Source organism: Hippocampus zosterae, chromosome 1 (genome assembly GCF_025434085.1).
Source record: "Hippocampus zosterae strain Florida chromosome 1, ASM2543408v3, whole genome shotgun sequence".
Taxonomy (NCBI): domain Eukaryota; kingdom Metazoa; phylum Chordata; class Actinopteri; order Syngnathiformes; family Syngnathidae; genus Hippocampus; species Hippocampus zosterae.
This window is the reverse complement of record NC_067451.1, coordinates 33,143,930-33,168,398: the sequence shown is the minus strand read 5'-3', so window position 1 is coordinate 33,168,398 and position 24,469 is coordinate 33,143,930. Positions and strand designations below refer to the sequence as shown.

The window sequence follows — 24,469 nt, the reverse complement described above, 5'->3', positions numbered from 1 at the left end:
GAAATGTACATATTTGCATGAGCGCGAGGGTTCACTGTATGCTTCTATTTTGTGTGTGTGGGGGGGGGGGGGGACACCACTGAAAGTAGCCACATAGAGAGTTTTGCCTGCCTGGCAGAAATCGGTCACTTGTAAGCACATGCAAATGTCGATTCGATTTTCTCAGGATGAGTGCAGTTCTGATTTGGTCCAGCCCTCAGGCGGCATTGCATCCCATCATATCTCATCCAGTGAAACTAGCCACGCCGGGAGTGACCGGGGGGAACTCCTGCGGAATGATTTCTGAAGCTGCGGCCGGCAGCCAATGAAAGCCTCTGCCTTCTCATTCACATTCAGCACTGATTCATTTAGTTGGGCTTTCATCATGTGGGTGTCTCACAAGGCTTTGAGAGGAGATGAAGAACAATGGAGCAAAATGAAGCGAGATCCTGCGTGCGTGTGGCTGATGAGATTATAATTCACCGGCGAGAGGAGAGGCGAGGGCGGTGGGGGCACTTTGCGGGTTGAGAGCATGTCATTCCCACGAATCTCACATCAAAGTTGAAAAAATGCCAAAAGGGAGTTCAGTGTTGGTTCGTGTGGCAGTTGTTGTCGCTCTTATGAACTTTCAGCCAGAAACTGACATGAAAGACGACATTTATACTGTTGGTACTTGATATGACAAGTGCCTCATTTTAATTGAATGCTGCCCACACAGTGAATCCACTTTCATTGAAGGGACACATTTCAGATCCAGTTTTATAAAATTCACAGCGATACATGATTTAAAAAGCATATACTGTACAAAAGAAAAAAAAATGTAGTTTGACCCTTTCCACCTGCTTATAACACACAAGAGAACTTTCTAAGGGAAGCACGTTTGCCTCACAGTGCAGAGATGCAGGGTTTGATTCCGGTTACCGGCCTCCCTGTGCCTGCGTGGCTCTTGTCCGGGTACTCGGTTTCCTCCCAAAACATGCAGGGTCGGTAAATTGAACACTTTAATTTGTCCCTAGGTGTTACTGAGCACGTATCGTTGATCGTCTCTGTGTGCCCTGTGATGGGCTGCCTCACAAAAGTCGTGGGGTGCGCTGGAGCCTATCGCAACTGTCTTCGGCCAGTAGGCGGGGGACACCCTGAACCGCTGCCAGCCAATCACAGGGGACACAGAAACGAACAACCGTTCGCACACAAACTCACACCTTGGGACAACTTGCAGTGTTCCACTAACCTGCCATGCATGTTTTTGGAATGTGGAAGGAAACCGGAATACCTGGAGAAAACTCACGCAGGCATGCGGAGAACATGCAAACTCCACACAAAGAGGCCGGAGCCGGAATCGAACCCTGCACCTCTGCATTGTGAGACTGACGCGCTCACCAGTCACCCACAAACAAGAAATTCAAGAGAAACATATCAGAAATTCAAAATGTGAAAAAATATTGCAAAATTCAACAACAACAAAAAAAATCTGTGCATGTTTGAAACCACGGTTGCCGAACCTTGACTCTGCAGGGGTCAACTGGAAGTTTAAGTTGTAATATCACCAATCACCACTTGAAGGCAGACATGTTTTAGCTGCAGTTACACCAGGTATTATACTGCCCAATACAATAACATAAGCAGGCCTAATCATTTTTTGCGGATTTGGAATGATATGCGGGACAAAAAGAACCTCAAAATACTAACATTTGGAGTGAGCTGATTTTTTTGTGAAAAGAAATACAAAATGAGTTCTTGCATTGATTGTTGGTTTCTTGTTTACAAATTTTGTGCTGAAATTACTCAACTCAACTCAACTGTATTTAAAGAGCACTTTCAAACAGCCATTGCTGCATACAAAGTGCTGTACAAAATTACATTACACTAGCTCAATTTATTCAATTATTTTTTTCAGCTTTGTTAACAGACCACACAATCCGTTCAGAAACACAAAGTTTTAACTAAAATTGAGATTTGTGTTTGAAATTGCACTACTGAAACATTTACAAGACAAATAAAATACAGTTTGGAGCGATACACAACTTGAATTAGAGAGAATTGCTCATTTGCTATATTTTATGTTGTCGCATTTTTCTTGTTTAATAAAAGCCTTGTTTTAGATCCGAAGGACAAAATGAGTAAAATGCTCCTCAAATGGAGTCATTAATATGCAAAACCACTTAGTAAAGAAAAAAATACATATATTTTGAGACTTGCAACACAAGTTTTTTTTAATGTACTTAACTGATTTGTGACATTGTGAACTTTCACATAGCTTCTGTGTGAGCCCCTTTGCGGGTGAAAATTCAATCCAATTCTTGCGTTAAATGAGAGAGAATCCATCTCCCACTCCGAGCTGCTCTTACACGGCGCGGACAGAGCATCCATCACCGGCTTTAATTAAAGTTTAATTTGTAGTAACGGCACAAGTGTTTGGAGGGTGAAGAGCGGCAGGACTTATTTCAAGACACCTTTGAAGGATCCAAGCTGTGATGTGACGGGAGCAAAAGTCAGCAAATTAGCAATTTTGGAGCCAATCTGTGCGAAAGCAGTGGGAAACTGATCCACACACCGAGCTTAATTAGTTTCACAAAATAATGAACAGCGAAAAAAAAATTCAAAGCGGGTAATTAGTGCGAATCTAGCACACAGGCCTGTGCACGCTGTCCCAATCAGATAAATAACATTCGCCATAAATCACATCGGGCATCGCCAACAAGCAGCAAAAAGAGGTCATGATGCTCAACTCATAACAAAAATGCTGAACGATTGAAGTTTACGGCTTAAACGGGGCAAGTTTGATAGGGAGAAAAAAGTTTATATTTCCTACCTGTCCTGTCGGTGGCAATAATGCTGCACACAAAATGAGCGCCAACTGCCACACAGAGCACACATTTGTTTCCCGTCACAGGCCCCAATGCAAGTGGACTGGAGCAAAAATGCAAAACTGAATTCAATCCCTCAATGCCCATCTTTAGGGGTGTTCACGCGGCCACATTTGCTCCGGTGCTATGCCGGTGCTACCCCAGTAGAGCGGTCACACGTGCAAAGTTACACTGGTAACTGAAAACAGCTTACTCCGGAGAAAATTTAACCCACCTCTGGGAAGTGGTTTAAAAAAACTGATTCAAATGCTCGTTTGCGGGGCAGCACCGATGTAAAATGGTACGTGTGAACGCTACAATTTGCTCCGGAGCAAATGCTCGTTTGCGGAGGGGGGGGGGGGGGTGTAGCCTCGCTACGCATGAGAAGAGTTGATTACATACGGCGAGAATGTGTGGCTTTCGTGCTCTGTTGTACTTCCGTCATGTGTTTGTTTAATAACGACACAAGACATGATGGCTGGCAATAACAGTAGCAAACGGCACATTGCCTCTTGGGTTATACCATCTCAACTAGAATGGGGTGGGGGGATAGTCCCCAAATATTATATTTCCTTTTGTAGCAGACTGGACTGTCTCGGAGTTGTTTGTGTAGTCTGTTCCTTTGTTGTGTGTTCACAACCCCCCGCCCCCTTAGAATTCCGTTTGTTTTTTCCTCTCTTGATTTTCTGTTTGCCGCATTATATACAGTATTTGCTTTTCTGAGTGTCATTGAAGTCATCGTTGATTCATGTTTTCATGGGCGTTCATTGAATGACTTTTGAGCATTAAGGCACATAGAGCGAGAAGGAGAAGGACGTGCCTGTACAGTCGTTGCTTGAGTTGTGTATGTTTTAAAAAGAACCAACTCGCTGCAGAAACTGCCGTGTGACCGCAAGTGGGGCTGCACCGGTGCTACGCCGGACTTAACATGCTCAGCGGCTTTGTACGTGTGACCACTCCACAAAATTTGCTCCGGTGTAAAATATATCGCAACAAAATACATCGGTGCAGCACCGGAGAAAATGTGCGTCGTGTGAACACCCCTTTTGTCCTCATCGAGGGCTGAAATTTTTAAAGTGTCCGCATTAAAGCACTCGTAGGATGCAGGAATGGCCATTTCCAAAAACAGAAACACTGGGGCCCAACCACTTTAAAAAAAGCATGAAATTTGGATGGCTCTCGTTCCTTTATTTTTGTTACGTATTCCAGGAATAAGATAGTGAACGCTGAAATTGTTTTGATTGCCTTTTTATCATGGCCCGATAGATTAATCGAGTAATATTCGCTCCTTTAAAGTTACCAAAAATTATATATTTTTTCGACACATGCATTATACAGTGAAACTCCTCTAGAACGAAACCTACATGGGTGAAATACCCCCGAATGTGAAAAAATGTTCATGCATTAACGCCATTCCCATTCTCCTGCTTCCCATACGACGAAAAAAAAACCCGTTGCGTTATACGAAATCATTTTCTCTGCTCCAGCCTCACGAAGACATTCACTACAACGAAGTCTAATCCAACAGCGACCTCTACTGCTTTGTTCGGAAATGACAACAGCAACCACCACACCGATTTGTGTTTATTTCGGTCACAGCTGCAAGTTTCCAGAACGCAACGTACTCAAAGCTGCTCTGTCATTGGCTTACCGAGCATCATCCTGGCCTCCGATTGGCCAAGAGGGACATCACTGTCTATGTGTGTAGACAGTGACACTGAACCTAGATCCATAGAAGATAGAGTGGCTGCTCAGAGTAAATTGCTTATGGCTCAACGGACATTCAAATATACAAATGTTTCCTTGTACTACAAGTAAAGCATTTTCCTTGAAATGATAATAATAATGAGAGAGAAGCGCTCCAGTTAGCATAAGGTTTCTAGCCTTCAAGAGCTAACAATGGCCAGGCCTACGAAGCGTCCCGTGGCTGGCTTAAAAGTTTATTGCATGACATCAGCTGAGCAACGCTGTCTTGGGTGGCGATCGAGGGGAGGTCGAGTTAGAGACAGTGAGATGGTGGAAAGAAAAGCCACCGGGTCCAGGAAGCATTTGTTATTGTTAGATTCAGACGAGCATGGACTTTGCAATGCTAAAATGGCTACAAAACGGACCTTTGGATGTCAAGCAGGTCAGACAAGATCTCTGATGCTGGAAGAGAGGGTAAAAGTGATCAAAATGAAAGACGTAGCAAGCAAAATAAAAGACATTATCCAAGAAATTGATGTAAGTGAAAGTGAATGCTGATTGTAAATTTCGCAATTTCTTTCCCTTTTTTTGTTTCACTGTCACGCACTGGCAATATGAAGTGTCAAATAAGTGTGTGCTCATACTTTTGCACTATTGGAATAAAAATAGAGTACACATACGTTTGTGTGTGCGTGTACACATACGTTTGTTTGTGTGTGTGTTTGTGTGTGTGTTTGTGTGTGTGTGTGTGTGTTTACATCTGAGTTCAAATTTGCTACAGTGGAAATCCCCCTGTTGTGAAAAATGTCTTGCTGCAAACATGATTTCGATGTAGAGGAGTTTAACTGTAACCCAAGACAAATATGTTGAGAGTCAATATTTAAAATATTTAAATCCAACTATGTGCTGAGAAACCCCAGCTGATTAATAATGGCAGCACAGAATGCCCCTCAGTGAACAAGATTTTGTTTGTTATTTTGCAGATCTGATCAATGATATCATTGATCAATCAGATCGGCAAACTATGACATATGGGCGATGCAATCCAGCCGATATGATCTGTGTAGAGTCTACTTTTTAATACGGTGTTACTAACAAGACGGGATATCAAAGCTCAAAACATGTCAGTCACGTCCTCTAATAGTGCCGTGTTGGTCCATCGTTGCCAACTAAATTGGTTCTATGGGATCTTTCAAACAGTTGAAGCCCCATCTGCCTTCCATTGAGGTAGGTGCCCGCGAGGTTAATTAGTCAACCGGGCAAAGACGAGCGTCCCCCTCAAGGCCGCCACGTCTGTGGAGTACCGATAACATTGGCGCGGCGGCCTCTCGCGCCGCGCCAGAAACAATGGTGGGAGGACCAGGGTTGGCGAGGGAGACGACCGTGAGGGAGAAAGAGAAAGATTAACCTTCCTTAAACTGCAAGCTTGGGCCACATCACTAGATCCAAAGTGTCACTTTTACAGTCATGTGACGTTAAGGTTGCTGATTTTTCAGAGTGAGCTGGACACAATGCCAGTGGACTTTGGCTAAGAGATGTGGGCTACACCCGGGCCTAGTCATCACCAGATCGCAGGGCACAGATAGACAAACTTGCATTCGCACCTCGAGACAAGAGGAGCAGGAATGGAAACTTAAATGTTTCCCAATTTTTTTACTCTTAAAATAGATCTTGTTATAATATATTTCTCAATGCATGTATAAAAGATCTACTTTTCAACAACAAAGGCGTTGAAGCAAATGACATAGTAATGTTTTGTTGGGGGGTTCTTTCCTGTGCAAAAATTACCATTCAAGGATGGCACAAAACTGCTGAAAAGCAAACCAACATTATAAGTGCTCTTTTTCTGCATTTGTGTCCCTCATGTCATTCCAAATCCACCCAAAAATTATTCGGCCTCCGATTGTTGGAGTATTGGGCAGTGTAAAACAACGAAGCCATGTCTGCCATCCAGTTGTGAATGGTGAGATTACAATTTAAACCTGTACAGTGCAACCTTACTATTTGCGGGGGATAGGGAACGGATTGGCCTAAGCAGTAAGCAGTTAAAATGCATTTGGGGGAAGAAAAAAAATGTGTTTATGTAAACCAGGCATGTCCAGCTCCGGGCCTGGAGGGCCACCGTCCTGCCTGTTTTCCATCTCTCTCGGCTGCAACACACCTGATTCAGATGATCAGCTCACCAGCCTGCTGTGAAGCAGCATTAGAACATTCCTGAGTATTTGAATCAGGTGTGTTGCTCCTGGGAGAGCTGGAAAACAGGCAGGACAGCGGCCCTTGAGGACCGAGTTTGGACACCCCTGATGTAAACGCTATATTTTCTACAAAAAAAGTGCTGGTAAATCTACAATACACCAATTGGTTCATTTTGTTTAACAGATTCTAAAAATGGGTGGCCCAGCGGTTGACTGGTTAGTGCAGTATCCTCACCGTGCAGAGGTACCGGGTTCGATTCCGGCTTCCTGTGTGGAGTGTGCATGTACTCTCCGTGCATGTGTGGCTTTTCTCCGGGTACTCCAGCTGCCTTCTACATTTCAAAAACATGCACGGCAGGTGAATAGAACATTCTAAATTGTCCCTAGGTGTGATTTTGAGCATAAATGGTTGTTTGTCTATGCGTGCGCTGTGATTGTCTGGCAACTGGTTCATGGTGTACTCCGCCTCGTGCCCAAAGACAGCTTGGATAGGCTCCACCACACCCTGCCATCCTTGTAAGGATAAGCGGGTCAGAAAATGGATGGATGGATTCTAAAAATACATGCTGCATTAGAAAATCAGTGATGTGGTAACTGATCCTTTTGATTTAGTTTTTACGCTTGAAATACACATGTGAGGATGTTGTATATTCGTTTTCTTTTGAAACCTTCATGATGCTTGTTTGATGTTTCTTGTTAATTAAAAATAATAAAATATGTTTATTGTGGAGATGCACGTTTTTTTGTACGGGAAAAAATGTTCCTGCCTCAGATCTGTATCAGAGATGGAATGCAGTGCACGTTGACAAATGAAGTCCAGTTTAGACTCCATCACGTGAAACTTGAACTTCCCTTACATCTGCAGAACTTTCCAGTATACCTTTAGCTAATGAGGCCCATTGCTCTCCTTCATCCGGAGAAACATTCACACATACCGGTACATACAGCCAGCGCCATGGGTGAGGGAGGGGGGGGGGGGGGGTGTTGGCGGGGAAGCTATCAGGCAGTCCAAGTCAAAGCCATGAAAAAGGCAACGCTTTGTGGAATTACTGTGCCGAACTTCAGCACAGCATTTGATCCACTTTTCATTCCCACCACAGCAGCAATCATTTCAATTATCTGTAAAAATTAAGGAAGTTAAATATTCAAGTAAACTGCAGGAAGCAGGAGCCAACTGCTCTTAATTACGTTTGCCATTTGCTTTGCTTTCGCCTTGACAAGAACCCCACAAAGTGAAGGATAGCATCAGAGGGGTTCTTGATTTCATCAAGAATAAACCTAAAAGGAAAGTCTTGCAAATTACACACCCGTTTAAGACTGCCGGGCTGCTGCAGAGTTACAGAGTTGATTATGTCAGGTAAACATAAGCAAGCCATATTTTTTTTAGAATGAAAGCAATATGCCGACTGGAAATGTTCCAATAAATAAGGATTAAATGCACTGAAACAACACAACCAAAGCACACTTTTGTGGATGCAATTCCATCACATTACAAGATGTTAAACTGCCTGTGTGAGCTAGCTGTAGGTATGCAATCATTTATAATTTAATTTTTCAGAAAATAATTTAATTTTACAGAAAATCCATTTACGATGATACTAATGCAGCGTGTTATACCAGAGACAAATTCCTTGTGTTTTCTACATACTTGGCCAATAAAGATGATTCAGATTCTGATTCTGATAAAACCAATCTCAAAGTCAAGCCAAACGATAACCTTAGAGCTGAGTGGCCACACAAGGTGTCAACAAAGGCACTTCATCCTCCATCACGGGAGCTTTGTTTAAGCATTTAAAATGAATAAATACCCGTATCTTAATAACTACACAACAACTGGCACGGTTTAGCGCCATTAGTCACCGGTGCACTCTCCGGTGTTTTTCTCCTTAGCACTCCACTTTGCCTCCCAGGCACGCCCGCCGATTGAAGGCTCTCTGATGCTTGACTAATTGCCTTATTATTGACGACAACAAGGTAGTAAACTAAGATAAATCGGGTAATAGGCTATGATTTTTCAGCATAAAAGTGTTTCTCCTTGTCTCGTTGGTTTGCTTGTACTTTATTTAGTGCCTTGTTTCTTTTCAGTCTTTGTTGGCTCGTTGGTTTGGCTTCGTCGCTGTTAGTTGTCACGTCGTTGTGTCTTGGTGAGTTAAATGTGATTGTTACTTTGTATCTGCTTTTTGAATCTTTTTTTTTTGGGGGGGGGGGGGGGGGGGTTAGACAACATCCTGCACTCCTACCTTATGTCTCTGTTTCCCTGCAATTGGGTCCTCACCTCCATGCCAATCGTAACAAATACAAACAGGCACCATCTTTCAAGGCTCCTTGTCCCTAAACCGCTTCCCATTCTGCCAAGACTCTTTCTTTATCTGGACTTTGGAGTTAACTGCTTGCCAAGTGATTCAATTCCAACTATTTCTGTAGTCGAGTAGCAGTACTACACAAGCCATGTCAAACTCAATACAGAACATCAAATGACTTATTTGATTTAAGTTGTCATGACTCAGCACCAAAAAGACACTCCACTTCATCCGCCCATCTTGTTGGCACACCGAAGACTCGTCGAGCCTAACACAAAGGTCAGCCCTTCATCCGATTCAAAAGCAATTCCATCACACACAAAGATTCAACACATCCATATACACACTTGACACGCTCACGTTTAATTCTCCCACACAGAGGCGATTGCTCTGAGACTGCAAGGGAAGCTCAGCTTCCCCTAAAATGTCAAAAAATAAGTGATCAAATATATGTGTGTACGTGTCATTGCAAAATATGCGCTACAACGCGCTCAACTTTTGTGACGAATCAGTTTCTTATTACTGGTTACGATGTGGCTCTCTTCTCATTCATTCCCACAGCTTCACTGTGCGATAAACTGTGTGGACGCTGAGCGTCTACAGCGCTAGAGAGTTCAGTGTAGGTTGTTCCAGTGCATTGAAACGAGACCAGTCATTGGATAAATGCTGGTTCTGTCCCGCCCACCGGACGCTCAGCGTATCTGGGATTCTATGGACAGTGGGCGTTTATAGGCTGGCCCGAAGCTGAACTTTTCTCCATGGTAATTGGATGATCTGTCTGAGGCTGAATCTCTTTTTGATTGGCAGTCAAATGAGCCGATCACCGATCTTTTTGTGTAGTCATCCGTGGGAGCATCTTTCAATTTCATTCTGTTCTAAGTTGAACTGGAGACTTCTAATCATCTTAGCGGCACTCTCTTTGTTGAAAACGACTAGCGACGAATTAATCTTTTATTTCTGGTGGGGTTTATTGTAGTTGCTGTAGTTGTAAAATACTAGTCAAGTCCCTGAAAAAGACGCCTTGTTGGTATGACAGCGTCACAGATAATTTTCTTGAAAAGGAACGGAGAGTAAAATCCACGAACAGTATACATAAATGGACACATTTTATTATGTCGGCCAAAATTGAGCTTCCTCTCTTTGACAGACCAGCTTCCGCTACTGATATATATATATATATATATATATATATATATATATATATATATATATATATATATATATATATACACACACACACACACACACACACACACACACACACGCTCTCAACACGTCGCGTAATTTCTCACACACGCCCTCACTCCCTTTCTCACTCATACACACACACCGTCAATACTTTCGTGGAGGATAGCGTCTTCTGGAGGCCAACTCGGCACATGACACCATGTTACCGTTAATTGGCCCGTTGGTGTTCTTGGGGTGTCACTCATACTCACTCATCTGTCCGATGCAGGCACGAAGTGTGTTTCGTTCACTCCTTCAGACGGTTTGTCGCAATTGCGGGAAAAAAATTGTGTCAGAGATGTTACCGGTGTTTGCACTGCACAGAAAGTGGACCCAGAGACATACTAGACGTTTTCCCACAATTTAAAAATCTTTCACCGCATGGCGAGGGAGTGTGAGGACTCAAAACAGTAAAGAAAGAGCATTTTCACGTTTTCTTAAGTGTATGATCTAGACTCACACAATATTCAATCTGTGAAAACAAAGAAATCTTCGATTGTTGTTCAGTGGAAGAAAGTGGACTGACTTTTCTTGTTTGAACTTTTGTGTTTTCTGGAAACGTTCAAAAATGATTTGTGCAATTATTCTGTTAGTCTAACACGTTGTGCATTATTTCACCGTTCAAGGCAATTTACTTGGTACTGACCAAACAAAAACAAAAACAAACAACAAAAAAGAAAAAGTCAGCAATTGTACTCTGTATGCAGTATTTATTGATTCCCAGCTTCATACAAACTGGATGTTGAGGCATAAACATAATACATTTGAACAAAAATAGAACCAATATTTACAATTATTGTATTAAAAATACAAAAAAAAGAAACAAAAATGAGCGATGCGTACTCCACAAATTGTCTTTGTAAAAGACATACAAGTGTGAGTCGTACTAGAGGGAAGGAGAACATCACCAGCTAAAATGTACACTATGTCATCACCTTCATCATCATTAGCATCATCATCACCACAACAGTAGCAGTTCTACCCACGACATCAAACGGACACGTTTTGTGCAATGTCACGTCTTCAAATGTGGCCCATACAAAACGAAACAAACAAACTGTTTTTCACAATAACAAATAGAACATCTTTTTTTGAGCGTCGTCGCAGTGGAAAACACGTTTCCCCCTTCAGTCTAGTTTATTTTACTACTTTTTTTTTTAAATCTTTTTGACCAAACTGATCAATGTGATCAGAAGGATTCTGTGATTGGAGGACCATTCACCCGAGGAGTCTTAGCGCAACACTCAAAAGAAAACAAAGGAAAAAAAAAGATCAGAAGTCAGAAAATTAGAACACAGGTATTACCAGAGAAGTTAGCATTTGACCTGAAAATTCAGAAAATCATATGTAATGTTCTCTTTTTTTTGCAATATTCATGTAAAAAGTCTTTTTTTCTGGTAATATTTAGAGTTTATTCTGATAAAATAATTTTTTTGTGGTCAAGATTTTGGACAGTTTTCCTCAATTTACAGCTTGTTGAAAAATGACAAGTTCATTCCCAAATTGCAACTTAGTTTCCAGTAACAGTCAGATTTTATCCTTGGAAGAATATGACGATCATTTGTTTCTGGTTGCGTAATGATTGAACAATTCTGATTTAGTTATTGTATCTATTTCATCAAATTCAAAATGGATTCTCAAGAGTGACCTTTTTTTTGTCCTCTAGTAAAATTCTGGAATCTTATTCTCGTTAACTCGGAATGTGTTTGCTTGTAAAATGTTAAATATAACTTATTTTCCCAGTGATACTTCGATTTTATGATGAAAAGATTATGACTTTCTGCTTACATAACCACTTTATGCTTGAAATATTGAAATTTTTACTTTTGGTTCAAGACAAGATTTTCCATTTTAAATGGAGGCTGATTCTCGTTTATGATTTTTTTCCCTCTAAATATTGAGACTTTAATTCAGTGACTTTTCTTATTCTATCCAAATTTAAAAGGTTCTTTCAAAAATGTCCAAAATGTTTTCTGGTAATAGTTAGATTTTATATTAGACACTTATGAATTTATGGTGACAACATTCTGACAACTTTAAAAGACAATGATTTCCCCTGGAAGTATTTTATCCTTATCACATTTTAACTGTGTTGCCTTGACTTGATTTTAGAGGTGCAACAACTAATTGATGAACAATTTACCTCATTATTTATGACAATTAATCATTTTGATATTTTTTCTTATTCAGAAATTGTTCAAATGCGAGCAATTTTATCTTCTCAACAATAAATATCCAGTTTCTGTAGTCGTCCTTGATAGCGGACTTACTCTTTGTGCTGAACGAAAATGAAACATTTGCATCCATCTAATTTTACCTTGAAAAGCAAAGACCAACATTTTTGCCTATTTTCTAAGTCGTTAGGGACCAAATAAGTATCTGAATAATAGTTAATGGGTGTTTTCTGCAGTGTCAATTTGAAATAATGTCCTGTTTTTCAAGGAAAGGATGGAAATGTGTTTTTCTTTTTTCTATCCGATTCATCGATTGACAGCTTAGTCAAAGGAAGTTTAAACACGTCAGAAAAAAAAATCCGACTGATTAATCCACCGATCATTAATATAAGCGTTATTTGCAGCCCTACTTGATTTATTTAGGTTCTCATTCCTGTGTGGCTCTAACACTCCTCGGCATTGACCTTTTTGGCAGCCTTATTTAGCTTTTATTTTATTCCATTCCTTCGCCACCAAAGTCTACAAAAACAACAACAACAACAAAATGTCCTTCAGTCAAGTCCTAGTTTTGTGGTTCGCGGCGATGTCCACTTTTGTTTGTGTGCATGTATGTGTGTGTGTTTGTTTCAGGGCAGGATGATGTAGCGGAAGTGTTGAGTCGTAAGGCTTTTCACTCTGCTTGTTGAAGTTTGGGTGGGCGTTGTGGGATGAATGTGCAGTCCTAAGGCGCTTTGGACATTCACACAAACATAACTTTCGAATGTCAACGAGGGCCATGACTGACAACTTTCTAGTCCTCAAGGTGCCACATCCTGGCTTTTTTTTTTTTAAAGATCCCCACATTTTTGTTATTGTTGTGCTTTTCGGATGCCAACCGGCGTCCCCACAGACGATGACGTGATCCCACCCCGTCATCGTTACCCTGGCGTCCACGAGCTTGGCGTCCACTAGATTTTGTGCTGAAAGTGCTCGTCAAATGTGTGTGTGTGTGTGTTGTCCTTTTTGTTTTTGTGTATGTTAATACTGGCGTCATTGTTCCTTGCGATCTCCTGGAGAGCAGGTCAGGAGTGCAAAAGACTTTGATTAAAGAGTCCTCAAAATGTCTGCTGCTTGTGATTTTTTTAGTTGTACTTTTTAGTGCAGATGGATGTCAGCATTGTTGTTTTCATTTTAAAAAAATGTCTTTATATTGTCCAAAAAGTGCCAGGCTTGTCATCTTTCACCGCATCATCATCATCATCTTCTTCACAGTATTTTCTTGAGTTTTTTTGCATGCAGGGTCCGTCAACCCCCATAATGCTTTAAGGCGCGGGGGAGCCAACAGGAGGAATCCACCAATCAGGAGGCAGAGCAGGCACGTACGTAGCTTGATGATGAGAGTCTATTGGTCGCTTGGAGGGACGGCGAAGAGATTTTTTTTTTTTGCCTCAGACAGCCGACACCTGCTCGTCATCTGTGGAGAGAAAAAAACAGTTGAGGTTACGATCAGCTCATTGGAAATGTTTATATTCATTTCCATCCTCTCTGGCTCATAAAGCACTTCAATTTGAACTTCTTCCATGTGCATCAGGGATAGGACTGTGCAATATGGCTAAAATGTAATATCTCAATATTTTTGCCAGATCACTACGATTCGATACGCTGACGATTTTACTGTGGTTTCAGTGAAATGTACGCATTTTTTATAAGACAAAAAATACTAATCCAAAGAATGTGGAAAGCTTGTTTTTTTTAAACCTTCCTGACAACTATCAACATTCCTAGTCAGCAATATATTAAAATTGAAGTCACATTGTACTGCAACAGTGGTGTAATAAGTCATTTTATACAAAGAAGTGTTTATGTGCGTTAAGTGCATCAATGTGTGTAGTTCTGTATCAATTTGTCCACGCATGACTGGAGGAAGGGTAAATGGTTCAGAATGTGGATGGATGTCTTGATAAATAGAATTTAATTTCTGTCAAATTTTCTCTCATTGACAAAAAAAAAGTGAAATACTCTGATTTTCTTGTCGAAAATATTTTTGATACGGTTTTATTCCTATGTGTTTTATTGCTTTAAAAAATTCCGGTTTTACTCGTGTCTTTTACTCAACTTTTTTTTCCTAATGGGTTTGAGGCATCTAAAATTTACTGACATCTCCTCAAAAGTGGAACAGCTACATTTTTTTTTACAGTCCCTTTGCTTTTCGAAATGCTTGGATAAAAATAGACTGTACTGCAATCCAAATGATACTGTATGGTTAGGTCATGTCGAGTAATTTAACATTTGTGTTTTCATTTTTAATGCAAGTATAAATGTTTTCTACGAACATAATCAGGCAGACTCCATACACGATGCTGGTGAGACTGAGGAGCTCTGTGGGTGTGCGCGTGCGTGGTTTATTTTCTCTTAACATGCATTAACGTCCCTCTCTGAACAAATAATCCATGATAAACCTGGAAGGTTCTGAAGGAATTGAGAGGGTTGGGGGGGCGATATGGGTGTCTCTGGGGGCGTCTCCCAAGATTTAGCAGGAAGTGGTGAGTGTCAGGTCTGAATCCACGTGTGTCGGCATGCACTTGAGGTGGGGACACGGGGTGAGGTGCGGGTGGGGAGATTGGGGTGGGGTTGAGCTATCTGATAAATCAGTCTTTACCTGCTATGGGGTGGAAGGGGTTCACACACGGTCATGGCCAGGGGGGCCGGGGTGTACGCTGCGCCCTCGGCTTCCTCAGAGCGACAAGTTTAGGAGACTCACCCTCCTCCTCATCCTCCTCTTCCGCCGGCGCCTCGTCGTCCTCTTCGTCGTTTCGGCCACGCCGGAGGCCGTTGCCTCTCTGCTTGGACGTCGTTTGGTGGGCCTCCGAGTCAGGGGACTGTGTGACCATGCGGGAGCGCTGCAGCGCCGTGGTGTAGTCGGGTGGACGGCGGCTCGACGGCGTTGTCGTCACGGACATGGTCGAATTGAGGCCCGGAGGGGACGGCGTCTGGCCATCCGCCAGTTCAGAGATGGTCAGCGCCGTGTAGCCGGGTGGCGTCGGGGGAGGTTCGCGATACCGCCCCTCTTTCCGGGCTTCAGGCACACAACACACCAAACAATTACGACCTGTTCTGGTGATTTTATTCTTCTCAAGTGACACATTTGTCTGGTGCTACGATAATTTTAGCAGCGTGCACAAACTCACAGAGGAGTCCTTTACAGGCGGCAGTGATGGGCGAGGGCGAGGGCCGCCCCATCTGCTTGGCGTCCTCGGACCCGGTGGATGTGATGCTGCTGGTCTCGGGGTCGGCGTTGACATCCTTGCCGCCGCGCCTCTTGATGGTGCCTGTGTCTCCCTCCGAGTCCTCACCCCAGTAGGCGGCGGACGACGATGACGAGGAGCCGACCGACGCCCAACTGCCCCGCGCCTGCGTTGCCCACAGCAGGGCCTCCGGACCGCCAGCGGGCGGAAGCCCCCCGCCAAAGGCCAACGTCTCCCAGCTGCGGCCCTGCTGCATGGTCTGGATGTTGTCGTGGGAACCGGACGAGCAGGATGTCCAGGAGCCACGCCCACTGTCGGCCGCATCCAGCGACACACGATCGCCCTGATCCTGGGTCAGCTCCTCAGAGCTGGGGGACGACAGCACCGTGGGGCAGCCCGCGTAGATACCCCGGCAGTCCTGCATCGACGTATACGACCTGCAACCCAAAGACCGCGCCACGTCACATCCTCTCGTGTACACCATCAACAGTGTTGTCAATCTCAACTCAACTTAACTGTATTTATAGAGCACTTTAAAACAACCACCGCTGTATACAAAGTGTTGTACATGAAGCAGAAATTATTCATTCAATAAACAATAACAAATTAACTCATTCACTCCCAAAGACGTTTTTAAACGTCTTTTCAGACTTGGTCTAGAATTGGCTGGTACTGAATGAGTTAATAACGAAGACAGTACAAAGCACAAACAGTAAAACTGAATCTAGTTTCATGTTGAGTCAAAGCATAAGAATTAGTTTTAAGAAGAGTTTTAACTCATTCACTCCCAAAGACGTTTTTAAACATCTTTTCAGACTCGGTCTAGAATTGGCTGGTACTGAATGAGTTAAAGATGGGCAGCGAGGGGGCTTGGCTAACTTTCAGCAGGTGGTCATTCCAAAGAGCGGGACGAGCAATGGAAAAGGCGCGATCCCTCTGAGCTTCCGTTTAGTTCTTGGTACCTCTAATAGTGTCTGGTCCGCAGGTGCGTAGTGGTGGAGGACCTCAGAGAGGCCATTTCAAGATTTGAAAACAAATAATATTACCTAAAAAAGAACTCTCAAATGTGAAGTGAACCAGTGAAGGGATGCCACAGTAGGAGTTTTGTGCTAAGTACCAGTCAAGAGGCGTGCAGCAGACGATTGGCTGACTCCAAAGTAAAGTTACATTACAGTAATCCAGCCATGATGTGACGAAAGCATGAATTACTGTTTTGAAGTGCCCCTGAGAGAGGAGAGGCTTAATACTTTAGCCCAGGGGTGCCCAAACTTTTTGGATCGAAGATCTACTTTTTGATCAACTAACCTCACGGGATCTACCCTTACCGGCGCGCGCACGCACACACACACACACACAAATTTAAGATTTACCTGCTTTATTTTATTTTTTAAATATTTTTTTTAGTGAAAATGAGACTGATTAGTGTGCACTGTATATTAACACAAAAAATATATTACTAACATGTACAAAGATACACAAATGTTTGTTTGTTTTATTTCTCCTAGACACTCCTCGGATCTACTTGGGACCTGTCTTAGATCTGCCGGTAGATCAGGATCTACCTAATGGCCACCCCTGGGGCTAAAGTTTAGCCAGTTGTCCAAGATGCAAGGAGTTGGATTTAACAACAGCAACGATTTGCCGGTCCAATTTAAAAATCACTGTTGAGTTTAAGACCCTAGTCCGAGACTGTTGGCTTAAGACAAGGAGCCATAATGTCGTTTCTTAGTGTCAAAACACCACAAGACATGCCTAAAGAACTACTTATCCATTAGATGTGTTTGATGCCATCTTGTGGCAAACAGCAAATGGGTGAATTTTTAGGTGAATAGCTGGGGATAGGATCTGAAGGAAAAAAAAAACACACAAATATGACTTTGATTTAATGTATCATGCTCATTCAGTGCCAGTGAGTTTGTTTGTTGGTTAACTCATTCAATCCCCATACGTCTTAAAAATCCCCACTACGGCCGGCAACCCATGCCATTTTTACACGTCATTTCCTTTTTTTGCTCCATAGCGTGCAGAGGGGGTTTGAGTAGCCTCTCACTAAGGATCAGGCGTGTCTGCATTGTATATCATTTAAATTCATTCCAGTAGATGGCAGCATGTGTTAAGGGATCAGCCAGGATCATGCTGCAGAATAAGTAGAAGTAGAGCGGGAGGGATGCATGAGCTGAGTTGCGGAGTAGCGTAGAGTCAGGTGGAGTAGCCTGTAGTTAGTAGAGAGTGCATTAGAAGTGATTGAAAATTCAAATCAATCAACGTGTGAGGATTGGTTTTGGTGAAGAAAATCTTCCACCATGACTTGGGAGAGGAGTTTCTCAAAGCAGCAGGATACATTGGACAAAAATTGCAAAAATTAAGAAGCTGCCGGCAAAAGAGGTTCCGTTGCATGAACATCGTCTACCTACTTAAACGTCACGCTACAGCGAAAGTGCCTTCGCAAAAACAAGCAAAGTGAAATCAGAATGCGGTGAAAAACGTGTGCCCTTGAATCAGCGCATTTGTGTCATTTTTTTATCACGCACACCCAAAAAAAAACACATTCATGAATTGCAAGGTGGAAGGGACACAAATGTGCCCTTTTGTGGTGGCGTTTGTTGCTTTGTAGAAGGAAAATCTGAAGATGTTTGAGGTGTCACAAAGCAAAAAAGTAGTGGTGCCATACTTGAAATGCATGTTTTTGCAAAAAGGTCTTTTTCTCCATATGTTTTTCCTCAGAAAATGGACATCTGATGAAATGTAGTAATTTTCTAATGCTGGTTGCTAAAGATTTTTGTTCAGCTGAAAGAGCATCTCATCTTTCATTTGATAGGCTGCATGTTTATATCGCAGTAGACCACCATCTGTGGGCCTTGAAAATCAGACAAAATACAGTTAAACGGCTTGGATTGAGGTGTTTGTCCAGTGAAGATGGTTGGGATTGAATGGTTTATTTAGTTTATGACTATGGCTGATTGCCCTTGGGAAGTTAGTCAATTAGTAAAATGGCTGGGTAGTACTTGAATAGTACTTATAGTAGTTTGTTGGTTTTCCCGGTGGATGATGAGTGGGCTAGCTGGTGAGTGAATTAGCCAGTTTGAGTTTGTAAATTGGATGGTTGATTTGTTGACAGGTTGATTGATCTGTTGGTTGGCTAAATTTAGTTGTGAATCCTTCAGTTAGCTCATAAGTTGGATTGGTTACTCATACACCAGTAAATTAGATACATCGTCTGTTTTGAGTTGGAAGGTCAATTATCAGTTCGTTGGGGAGTAAGTGGTTGGTCTCTTATTGGGTTGATTAATAACCAGGTTAATTAGTTACTTGATTAGTAGGCTACTCACTCATTTGCTTGGTTCATTTGCTGGTTAGTTAGTTGTTTGGTTAGTTGGTCAAGAGATAATTAGGAGGTTGTAATCACATACCCGAGGCTGTACTGATCGGGATCGGTGGCGGCTCGCCGTTCTAGGCGTGCTCCCCCCACATGGGACTCGGCGACGCCCCCCGAATGCCTCAACCGCCGCTCGTCCTCAAAGGACAAGTTACTGAGAAGGCTGGAGCGAGACGACATTTCACTCTGACTGCAGTCCGAGTATGAGTATGAGTCGCCCATACGGTTGTAACCTGGAATACATACATCAGAAGGTAAGTCATTTTGCCTAAATAATTATTGTCATTAAAATAACAAGTAAAATGAAGCAAAGCAAAATATGACACATGAACATACAGTACGTAAAAATGCTAAATACAGGGATGACAATGGCTAGTGATGAAAAAAGCGGAAGGGGAAGCATGGACGGGGCGTGGCCACTTACAAAAGTGGCACTAAACATGCTGAAGATGAAGTGTATTACACGCCATTTGAAACTCAGAAAAAAATCTGTTATGTGCAGTGCACAGTGCAAGCAGCAGGGGGTGGAAATGCACCACAGTGCCAAACTGCTGTGCCTACCTTTCTTGGGGGAGCTCTGCGGGGAGCCAGGCGGCGAGGGGAGCTGAGACGAAGCGTTGGACACCGTGGAATCGTCAGGATGCCTGCGATGACGCTCGCTGGCCTCTTCCGACAGAGATAGGATCTTCTTCAGAGACTGCGGGGAGCTGGTGCCTAAAACAAAGATGTAGTTGTTGACCCTAACGTTTGTCCACTGTGAATGCACTGAGAATATAATTATAAATATGGTTAGAATTTTTACTCCTACTATTAATGGTGATGTGATGTCTTACCAAAGGGAGGCAGGTCCTTGACGGGCACCTTCTTCCGTGACGGGTACAGGGCCACGGCGGGCACCTGCAGGGCCTGGGAGCCTTTGGCCAGCTGTCCCCTCTGCTGGCTGGCTGCTCTGGACACCACGGGGGACGTGTCTGCGCGACGGACCCCCGAGTTCTTGGGCACTGAAAGCAAAATGACAACACAAGTTCAGTAGGGTTGGGGACACGCAGCAGCTTTCAGATGGATGCTGAAAACAATCCAATGTACTAAGCACTTAACTGTTTTGAAAGAGGGGTTGGGGGCGGGGCAGAGTTTTGTTTTACCGGTGAAAAAGGAAAAAGTTATCAAAATATATGTCTTTTTTATTTTTTGTTGCACAATAAATTGTAACAAATTGTACAATTTTTTTCAAATTGTACAATTTTATTGTAATTGTGGTAGGGCAGAATAAATATAGCCAATTTTTTCATAAACGTTTCAAAGTGGTGTGATACAATTTTTTGTCAGAAAGTAAATGGCCAACATCATTAAAATTCAACTTAAAATTCATTATGAAAAAAATACCTCTGTTTCCTTCAAATCTTTTTACTTTTTAAAAATACTTTGAAAGAAAAAGGTGATTTCCTGCAACATTCAACTTTTTTAATATATGTATATAACATTGAAAGTCGTGGGATGTGTTATTGCATTTCTTTTACAATTTTGAGAAAAAAAATATCGGTCAAATTTAAATTACATTTTCAAATAATAAAATAACCTACTTAATAAACTTCAAAATAATATAGACAAAAAGGTAGTGATATATCTTGTTGCATTATTACCGTACTTTCACAACCATAGGGTGTACTTAAAAGTCTTACATTTTCTCCAAATTGGAAGGGGCAGCGCCTAACCTATGCACCGAGCTCCAAAATCTGTGATTGTTGCTGTGTGACTTTGATGAGCGCTCCGCGTGACTGTCTGATGTTATGCGGACAGGCTGCTGATATGGAGGACAGGCAGACATAACTGAGGATGGCATGCGGACGTTCAAAGTGAAGGGTGGTCGTGAAGGAGGACGCTAAAGGCACACCCATCAGTCGTTGGCTATCATGCCGGTATGCCAATTGGGCAAAACAACTTCAGACCCCGAAAACTGCACCAATTAAGAGACACGCCTACGTAGCACAGTTCAAACTTCAAGCGAACAGTTACACAGAGGAACACGGTAATCGAGCAGCTGCAAGAGAATTAAGATCAACAAATCCATGGTTTGCAAGTGAGGGAAGCAGGAGAACGAGCTTCCGGCAGTCAAGAATACAAAGCTGAGTTTCCTGCAAAAACAATGCGAGGTGGCCCAAGTTGGAAGACCAATTCGAGCAATGGATTCATGGTCATAGAACAGCCACCATTCGACTGAGGGCAAAAACGCTTTTATCTATGTGTGAAATACAGAAATATTTATAAACCCGCAACTGACACCGCATCTCTTAATGCCCATTTGTCGTGAAAGTACTTGCAATTTGCAAAATACACTTTTATTAGTCTTTCTTTTTTATTAAATACTTTAAAATGCAACCTTTTTTTGTTGAAATGTGTTATAATAAAAAAAAGATGTTTTACACCAATTTTGTGTTTTTCCTTGAAACCTTCTTTTATGAGCCATGTTTTTGAATGACGATTAGAAGAAGCGGTAGCTATACAACTGTGCATGGTGACATGATGGCAGTAAAGTGGCGCGACTCACGCGTACTGACGGAGGACTCGCACTGGAGCGAGAGCGTCTGCAGGCTCTCCTCGTTGGTCTCCAGGCTGAGGTTGCTCAGATACTGCTTGACCTTGCGTGCCATCTGGGCATCCTCGTACAGCTTCTTGGCATTGAGGAAGGAGCTGCGCCGCACGCGCTTCTTGTGGCCGCCCGTCTGGTTCACGTCCAGCACGGCCGCATTGGCACTGCCTTGACTGAGGGAGCTAGACACAAGGCACAAACACAAAGAAAGAAAGTAGCCACAATGGATATTAATAATACAGTGCAATCTTGACTTGAGTCTCGTGTTGCAAACCATGCGAGAAATCAGGATGAGACGTTCCTAAAGGAATTCCAAAATATTACATGCGGAAGAAAGCAGTTGTGAGTTTTGTCCTCCCCTTCATAGTTGACATTTTTGTGGTTCGTGTATGTGGAATCTCTCATTATGTAAGTACAACCCACATTCCAAAAGATTACAAGCCGTGTTTTTAACAAGTAATGCGATATGGATCTAGGGAGATCCTTAAGACTTTCTATAACTTGGTGGTGGCCTCGGCCATCCATTATGGCATTGTCTGCTGGTCATCAGCATCTCAGCCCGGGACAGAAAGAGACTGGTCAGGAAGGCCAGTTCTGTCCTGGGCTGCTCCCTTGACACTCTGGAGGAGGTGGGCAACAGAAGTATGCTAACTAAGCTAAAAGCTATGATGGACCCCTCCGACCCTCTCCAGCCCGCCCTGACAGCACTTGGTAGCTCCTTCAGCCAGAGACTGTTACACCCGCGCTGTAAGAAGGAGAGATACCGACGCTCGTTCCTACCGACTGCTGTCAGGCTGCTGAATAAAAATAACAACAATAATAATTAAATGATGTGATGTGAAACAATCGTAAATAGCACTGCGATTTATCCATTTTGTATTTATATTGCACTTAATTGAACGGTGTTGGTTTGTTTTTTCTTCTTTCTATCCACATTTTTGCTGCTGGAGGCTGTAAATTTCTCCAGTGTGGGACAAATAAAGGATATCTTAATCTTAATTCAATCCTCTAATTAGAAAACATTCCTCATTACAGCAACTTGTGTTTTCTCCTCCAGGACCACTAGATGTCCAGTTTTTTACAGATACAAAACAAAAAAAAAGTATGAACACGAGAAATAAAAAAAACATGCCATATATTTGTTGCCAAGATGCCTGAGTCACTATCATAATAATATTTTTACATAATCAATGTATAGGTTAGTTTTTCAGCAAATAATAGGCCAGCTTCCAAAATAAAAAGGTGTTAATGTGCAAATTTGTGAATGCCCAACTGTGAATAAGCGGGTGTTCATAGTGTGTATTATTAGTAAAGCCATTCAAATAATCCCGTTCAGGGGAAAGCCAGCAAAGAGATGTGGAAGCACTTAAAACTTACCCTAAACTTCTCCACTTCTTCTTCCTAGAGGCCATGAACAGACAAGCGTGGGGGCAGAGGGTGGATGAGCGAGAAGAAGACAAAACAAAGCTTTTAAGGACAGGAAAGAGCACCAGAGACCACCAAAGAAAATCAAACGCTCCCGCGTGGGAAAAATAAAGCCACAGAAGAGGAGCTTAAACACCACTTGATGGAGACACTGTGAGACCGGTTTAGACAACAGCAGAAGGCTTAGCTAAGCCACTCATAGAGCTATAATACATTTTAGAATGTGTGTGCGTGTGTATGTGTGTGTCTGTGCTCTAGAAGCTTCTGTACCTTGTCCTGAACATGAGGTTGGGGTCCATGTTGACCGAGGCCATGCGGCCCACATGGCGGATCTCTTTGGCGATCATTCGCAGCTTCTCGAAGTTCACCAGGCCGTCAACTTTGGAGTCATTACCTGGCGCCAACATATGACATATTATTCTCACAAATAAACAAAATCATTACCAAAGACAGCACGTGTGTGTGTGCGTGTGTGTGTGTGTGTATATATATATGTGTGTATGTTTTATTTTTGGTCCAAATTTTGTGCACTTTTAAAAACAAACACACACACACATACACACGCACACACGCACACACACACACACACACACTGTATATATCAAACTTACTTAGACGATACACATGTCAATTTTTGTTCTTTTCTATCTGAACAACTGTTGTTTGATAAAAATCGTTTTTTTAAAAAATACATTTTGGGATAGTAATGTTTTTCTTTCCCCAAAGAAACTCCTGCTAGTTTTCATCGTACAAATTGACATTTGTAGACAGTTCTTTACGGGAACCACATATCTTAAAAATACACAAAATGAGGATGCATGATATTAAAAACATAACATTTAAAAAATAACAAACACACCATCACAATAACAAACAAAATGAATATGACAAAAATGTGTTGCTCGCTTTCATTGTGTAAAATTACATTCCATTTCACACCTGTCAAACAAAACAAGTCATGCGACTAAAACGAATGCTCCCTGAGGACGTGACCAAGTAAAAATATGGCAAATTTTACTAAATCATTTCCCATGACATACCTTCATGGAGGAAGGTGAGGTCCTTCTTGATGACGGGGAAGAGCGGGATGATTGGCGGTTGCAAGTTCTGGCTGTTGAGGACGTTTCGGTACTTGGCCATGTTCCTGGAGGGGTCGAACAAATCCTGCAGGTCGCCAAAGAGCTTCTCATACTTGCTGGGCAGCTTCTCCCAAGTTCCTCGAAGGCGAGAGACAGGAGCTAAGTTCAAACCGCTGGGGAGGAATACACACAAAAATTAATTTAAAATAAATGTATAAAATATACGTATTAAAGGGGGCAGGGGCAATAATGGCAGTTGAATAACTAAGTTAAATAGACTAACAAACCATAAACAATCTGTATAACTACTGGAGCAACTAAAACAGTCAACCAACAACCTAAACAAAAAAAATTAACTGACCAACCAACCA

General features: G+C 42.4%; 1 protein-coding gene across 7 annotated transcripts in view; it reads right to left on the bottom strand.

The window, feature by feature from the left end:
* Nucleotides 1–10,923: 10,923 nt before the first annotated feature.
* Nucleotides 10,924–24,469, bottom strand: part of rapgef2b (Rap guanine nucleotide exchange factor 2b) — a 122,996-nt gene continuing 109,450 nt past the window's right edge. For 5 of the 7 annotated variants that reach the window (XM_052058781.1, XM_052058788.1, XM_052058814.1 and 2 more), the window contains 10 exons: nucleotides 24,060–24,271; nucleotides 23,290–23,413; nucleotides 22,972–22,995; nucleotides 21,553–21,776; nucleotides 19,841–20,008; nucleotides 19,569–19,721; nucleotides 19,042–19,240; nucleotides 15,575–16,068; nucleotides 15,046–15,462; nucleotides 10,924–13,860 (listed from right to left, as the gene is read on the bottom strand). In XM_052058781.1, the coding sequence (XP_051914741.1) occupies nucleotides 15,077–15,462; nucleotides 15,575–16,068; nucleotides 19,042–19,240; nucleotides 19,569–19,721; nucleotides 19,841–20,008; nucleotides 21,553–21,776; nucleotides 22,972–22,995; nucleotides 23,290–23,413; nucleotides 24,060–24,271 (1,984 nt within the window). In that variant the 3' untranslated portion in view covers nucleotides 10,924–13,860; nucleotides 15,046–15,076. The remainder of the gene's footprint in view (nucleotides 13,861–15,045; nucleotides 15,463–15,574; nucleotides 16,069–19,041; nucleotides 19,241–19,568; nucleotides 19,722–19,840; nucleotides 20,009–21,552; nucleotides 21,777–22,971; nucleotides 22,996–23,289; nucleotides 23,414–24,059; nucleotides 24,272–24,469) is intronic. The other 2 variants (XM_052058807.1, XM_052058797.1) reach the window with 2 other exon arrangements.